The sequence below is a fragment of the Suricata suricatta genome, chromosome 14 (assembly GCF_006229205.1).
Source record: "Suricata suricatta isolate VVHF042 chromosome 14, meerkat_22Aug2017_6uvM2_HiC, whole genome shotgun sequence".
NCBI lineage: Eukaryota > Metazoa > Chordata > Mammalia > Carnivora > Herpestidae > Suricata > Suricata suricatta.
Window position 1 is genome coordinate 69,798,536 of NC_043713.1, and position 6,366 is coordinate 69,804,901.

The following is a 6,366-nucleotide window of genomic DNA, read 5'->3' on the forward strand; positions in this document are numbered from 1 at the left end:
CTGCTTTCAGAATTCTCTCTTTATCTTTATATTTTGCCAGTTTCACTATGATATGTCATGCTGAAGGCCGATTCAAATTACTTCTTAACGGGGTTCTTTGTGCCTCTTGAATTTGAATGTCTATTTCTTTCCCCAGATTTGGGAAATTCTTAGTTATAATTTGGTCAAGCATCCCTTCAGGCCCTTTCTCTCTGTATTCCTCTTCAGGAATTCCTATGAGACAGATGTTGTTCCGTTTAATTGTATCACTCAGATCTCGAATTCTCCTTTCCTGCTCCTGGATTAATTTCTCTCTTTTTTTTCAGCTTCCTATTTTGCTATAACTATATCTTCTAATTCACCCATTCTTCTCTCTGCCTTGTCAATCCTTGAGGTGGCTGCCTCCAGTTTGTTATTCATCTCACCTATAGCCTTTTTTACTTATCAGTTGATTCTTTGATGCTTTTCTCAACCCCAGAGATTAATCTTATGACCAGCTTTTTAAATTCTTGATCTGATATGTTGTCTAGATCTGCCTTGAGCAGTTCTATGGCTATGACTTCTTCCTGGAAGTTCTTCAGGGGAGAGTTTCTTCCTTTTGTCATTTTTGCCAGTTTTCTGTCTCTTGTCACCTTTAGAAAGCTCATTGTGCACTGTGCACCTATTAATATTTCTCTGTTAAAGGAGGCTTATTGACTGTCCCGGGCCTGTCGTTTCAGGAAATATCTCTTAATGGTGACTCTTGGTTTCTCTTGTTGTGCCTGTGAGTATTTTAATTCTCTACTCTGCAATATGGGACTTGCCTTGCACACTTTGGCTTGTTTCTTGGTGTAGTCCTAATAAGGAAAACAGACAGACAAACACAGAGGGAACAGAAGCACACATACACACAGACAAATCAAACAATGAAACACATTAAAGGGGGGGAAGAAAAGAAAGAAAATGGGAAGGAAAGAGACGAACAGAAGAGAAGAAGAGAAAATAAAAAGAAAAGAGAAAGAAGAAAAGAAAAATTAAAAAATATAAAAGGGGGTCGGAGATAACAAAGGACAGGAGACAGTTTAAAAGTGTATGACCAGTTGAGGGGAGCAGTTAGGATGAGATATTGGAGTATATATCTGGGTTGCAAGAAGGTGAAAAAGTAAGGGGGAAAGGAGAAAGGAAAACAAGGAGTAAAAGTTTAAAAGAATTAAGTAAGAAAAAGGAAAAGAGGTAATAATGACAAAGAAATAAGTACGAAAAAGGTGAGGAAATAAAAAAAATTTTTATATATTAAAAAAAAGAAGCAGCAGCTCCCCCTCGTGGATAGGAGTGGTTTGATGTGGTAGGTCTTGATGGCTGCTCTCAGAGGCTCTGCCTTGGTGTCTATGGAGATTAGAATGGCAGCAAGCCAAGCTCCCCTAAACTAAGCATGGTCAGCCACTCTAATGAGTCCGATCTCCTTGGGCCGCAGTTGAGCCGAATTGTATTTTCCAGGCCTGCCTCGGTTCAAAATTCCAGTCCGTGCACGTTTGTGCTATCACAGATGAAATGTTTTTGTTTTGGTGGCTTGCTTCTTAGGGGGAGGAATCAGTTTGTCTTGGCTCAGGCTGGGATTTCAGCTGCCCCTGCCTGAGGCGAAATGAGCAGCAGGAGTAGAAGTGCGCACCTTCACAGACTCAATTGCGTAGTCCCCACCCCCAGCCAGGATCGCGATTGCAATGGGGGAAAGAAAAAAAAAATGAGTCTCTCTTGGCTTTGGATGGCTGTTGTTCAAGGCGCTGTGCACTGCTGGAAATGAGCTGGGAGCTCCAGCAGCCTAGGCGCGCACCCAGGCCTCCACCCACCGCCGACTCCCAGTCGGGTGGTCGCGCAGGTGTGGGCCCTACCTTTTCCTGTGGGCACCCGGGATTCAGGAGTCGCGCAGCCAGTGCAGGGAGAGAGATGCGCCTTGGCAATGTGGTGCGTGGTCCCGTTCCCAAAACCAGTTTGCAGTGCGCGCCCCTGGCGCAGCCGCGCCACTTCTCGCTGGGAAGCGCGCACCCCTGGTGCAACTGCAGCCGCTGCTGATTCCCTGCCGAGATGGCTTAGGGCTGGAAGCTGTTCCTTCCCTTGAATTACCCTGGTTCGGGATTCTGGCTACCCAGCAGTTATCTATGAAGTGGGTTTCCCTCTCCAAGTGCGGCCAAGGGTTTTTTGCCTCTTCCCCAGAGACAGTACTATGGGCGTGTTCAGACTCTCTGTCTCTTCCCTTTGTCCCTCCGGCTCTGCGCGCTTGCCCCGCATTGAGCTGTGGCTTCTGCCTCCCCTGCATGTCCCAGGTTGGCCCGTTTTCAGATCTCCCCAGTTCGCACTCACTCACTCAGGTATCCTTGAGGTTCCCTTCTTTCTGGAGTCCGTATTCTCTCCTTCCTCTCTTGCAGATGAGACTAATGTCCCTCTCAGTTCGATAGATGGGGTGGATGGAATCTACAGAGCTCCCTTCCTCTCCACCATCTTGGCTCCTCCCCCCTAAAACATTTATTTTTAACATTTATATTTTTTGCGAGACAGAGAGAAGCAGAGTATGAGCAAGGGAGTGGGAGAGAGAGAGATATAGAATCTGAAGCAGGCTCCAAGCTCTGAGCCAAAGATCACATTCTAATTCCACAGTGGGATGAACCCCAATGTTGTGGTTTCTCTTTCACCTATTATTCCAGAAATTGTGTTTTTCTTCTGCTCCATAGCGACTGCACAAGGCAGGGGTGTAGAATCATGCCTCAGGAGGTCACGCAATGTTTTCAGACCATGCCATTTTAGTTCAGATTATTTTTTATCCTGATGTTTGTATAAATCTCCTAATTTAATTGTGATATGATTACCTTCCCTTCAAAACCAGCAGTTATTTGATGCTACTTCATATAATAGATGGCTTCCAAGAGCCAATGAAGGGGACTTCCACAACCTGGAGGCCTCTTGGTGTAGACTCCCCCACCTCTGGTCTTCTCCCCCATTGCTATCAGGACACAGGGACTAGGACTGAGTCAGAGGAGACCCTGTCCCTTCATCCCCAGCATGGGCTCTGAGATTCCCAGATGAACTCACTCCGGAGGAGTGACTTCTAAGTTTCTCCAGAGACACAAGAGGCCATTTCACTGGGAGGGCAGAAAATGTTCCCAGCGATGGGGTACATGTGGAATGACCTGAGAACAGAGCCAGGAGATGAGAATCACACTCATGCCCTCATTCAGTCTGACTTCTCAGGGAATAAATTTGGGACTGAGGCCACCAGGAACATGGGGGACCTGATTGGGTGAAAGATGTCACCCTGTCACCCAGTGTCCCAGTCTCCCTGCAGTCACTGATTTCTGTCCAGTCCCAATACATGCCTCTTTCAAGATCTCCCCCAGGGGACATCAGGATGAAAAGGGGGCAGTAAGAGACAGGAAGTTAATGGGTCTGGAGGCATGGAAAGGCCCAGAGGACACCCCACTCCAGTCCAGGAAACTGAGGAGGCAAGGCCTGTGAGGGTCCCCACCATGGCCTGGATGGTGCTTCTTCTCAGGTTCCTTCCTTATGGCTCAGGTCAGGGAAGGAGAATCTGCTTTCCTGGAGGGCACATAAAATCAAGGTCTCAGGGTGACCCTTGCCTCTCATAACAACACATGTATCTCCTCTTGGTTTAAGGAACCAATTCTCATCCTGTGGTGATCCAGGAGCCATTTCTGTCGGTGTCTCCAGGAGGCATGGTCACTCTCACCTCTGCCTTTAGCTCTGGGTCAGCATCACTTAGTACCTACCCTGGCTGGTACCAACAGACTCCAGGCAGGGGTGCCCATCCCCTTATCTACCATAAACAATCGCTACTCTGGGGTTCTTATTCACTTCTCCAGGTCCTCTGGGGGCAAAGTCATCCTCACCATCACAGGGGTGAGGTAGATTATTAGTGTATAGGGTTTGTGGCATTCCACAGTGATCTAAATCTATGAAAGTGCAGCCAGAACCTACTCATGGGCTCAGATTGTCTCAGCCCTGAGCAGCAGGGGAGGAAGTGAGAGGGAGAATGGTCAACACCACTAAGGTAAGTTAGGCTCACTAGTTTGATTCTGCTGCCCAGTGGTTCATCTCCATGTGCCCATCCCATCTTTCCCAGCGTGTGTCCATCTTGCCAGTGTGACTCTCCAAGACTGCGCTTCATCTCTACATCTCCACATATAATGAAGGGGAGGGGATTCTGCACCTAAATATATCAACCAACAGTGAGAGTCAGCAACCTCACTAACTTGCTCCCTGGGAGATGCTTATTCAAAAGACATTAACAGACCTGTTGTCATTCAGTAATCTGATGATGGAGATCAACTGAGTAAATGATGCAAACTAAGATCTCAGTCAGGTGAATACTGTAACACCCCCATCCTTCCTATGGGGGACAGAAGGCGCCCCTGCAGCCAGAATCTATGAAAGTGCAGCCTGAACCTACTAATGGATTCAGAATGTCTCAGCCCTGAGTAGCAGGGGAGGAAGTGAGAGGGAGAATGGTCAACACCACTATGGAAAGTTAGGCTTGCTAGTTTGATTTAGTTAGAAAGATTTAGATCACTGCAGCCCTGGTTGTCTCTGATGTTTCCACACCTCTCCACATATCACACCATGATCTAAATGTGACACGGGGACAACAGACTCATCACCTGCCCTCCACCTGCCCTCCGACCTGATTTCATCTGTGTCGGCCAGGGCATGCGTGTCTCTGAGGACATCACCCTCTAGCCAGCTGACACTCTGGACCCTCACTCCCTCACCCACAGCCTGGGGTCCATTCAGTCACCTCCTTCTGGGACACAACCCATTTCACCCTTCCTGTTTCCTCTGCTGTCATCTTCCTCCAACCTCCCCCAGTGTTGCCTTCTAGGTCTCCTAGGAGGTCGTAAATTCTCTTAGAACTTCTTGCAGAACTAAATCCCTAATAAGCAGCACTGTCAAGAAGAAGCACAGCTAGAATTGAAAGAGTCCCAGCACATGAATGGAAGGTCACAGGATGGCCCACAATGGTCCTGCTGGACTCCCAGGCCCTGGCTGTCCCTATACCCTCAGCAGCTTCAGAGTTTGTGGAGTCCACTGTGCTGTGCCCAGAGAGACTCAGATTTCTATAATCTGTGTGTCCTTCTTTGTGAAGGTTTGTGACCACTCAGTAAATTCCTGTCCACACTCATCACCCAGAGTCAGCCTGCCTCCTATGAGCCCCATGTGGGAGCACATCCCCTCTGCTCTGTGTTCCCTTATCTTGTCATCAGTTCTATGCGGATTCATAAACTGTCCTGGGTCAGAACTGCTCCTCTCCCTCCCACTATAGTCCTGCCCAAGGAAGAACCCAAGTCAGGGAGAGTGCACCAGGACTGCACCTTGCTCCTTCTCTGAAGAGTGCCTCTCACATGGTGGAAGCATGGACATCAGGGAAGCCGGTAAAGGAGAGCATTGGGAACAGTGGGAAAGAATGAGAAAGTGGAACACAATGAGAGGTTTGCCCAGAAAGCAGTAGGGGCTGCTGTGAGATCATGTCTAAGTGTTTCTGCAGGATGGGGGCTTCTAGCTGGCAGCCCCATACTGACAAGACACCAGGTCTGGGCCCTGTTGTTACCTGTGGGGATAAGACAGATGTGTCTGGTCAGGATCTGGTGGGGTCCCCTGAACATGGACATGTATGTAGTCTAAGCAGCTGCTGCCTTCATGCCCTCCCAGGGTGAAACTAGTGTATCTGGAAGTCTTCCTGTCCAAGGGTCTCAGACCAGGGGTGGGTCACATTTGCATGAGCAGCCCCTCCTCCGTGAGGCCCATGGTGAGGGAATAAGACAGGCCAGGGGCAGTCCAGCTCCAGCTCTGTGGCCTAAGAAGGCGCTGTTTTTTCACCGTTGCCTTGATCCCTGTCCTACTCATGCTCCTCTGTCACTGCACAGGTAGGAACAGGACCCAGGGCACCAGCATAGGCCCACAGCCAGAATCAAATCCTTCTAGCTCAGCTTCCTAATCTCACATAACCTATCCCTTCTTTCTACTCTGCTGTATCTGTGTTTGCAGGTTCCCTGTCCCTGCCTATGCTGACTCAGCCATCGTTCCTCTCTGCCTCTCTGGGAATGACTGCCAGACTCACCTGCACCCTGAGCAGGGACATCAATGTGGGAAGATATAACATATATTGGTACCAGCAGATGCCTGGGAACTCTTCCTGCTATCTCCTGTACTACTACTCAGACTCAGATAAGCACCAGGGCTCTGGGGTCCCCAGCCGCTTCTCTGGATCCAAAGATGGCTCTGCCAATGCAGGACTTCTGCTCATCTCTGGGCTGCAGCCTGAGGACGAGGCTGACTACTACTGTGCTATAATTCATGGCAGTGGGAGCAACTATCATTACTCACAGTGTCACAGATAACAAG

General features: G+C 48.8%; 2 gene segments (V, D, J or C); both read left to right on the forward strand.

Annotated features, from left to right (window-relative positions):
- Positions 1 to 6,366, forward strand: part of LOC115277666 — an 869,742-nt gene that overhangs the window by 62,364 nt on the left and 801,012 nt on the right.
- On the forward strand, positions 5,378 to 6,362 carry LOC115278303. The segment is given in 3 exon segments: positions 5,378 to 5,396; positions 5,784 to 5,888; positions 6,010 to 6,362. Coding segments are annotated over 3 exon segments (477 nt in total).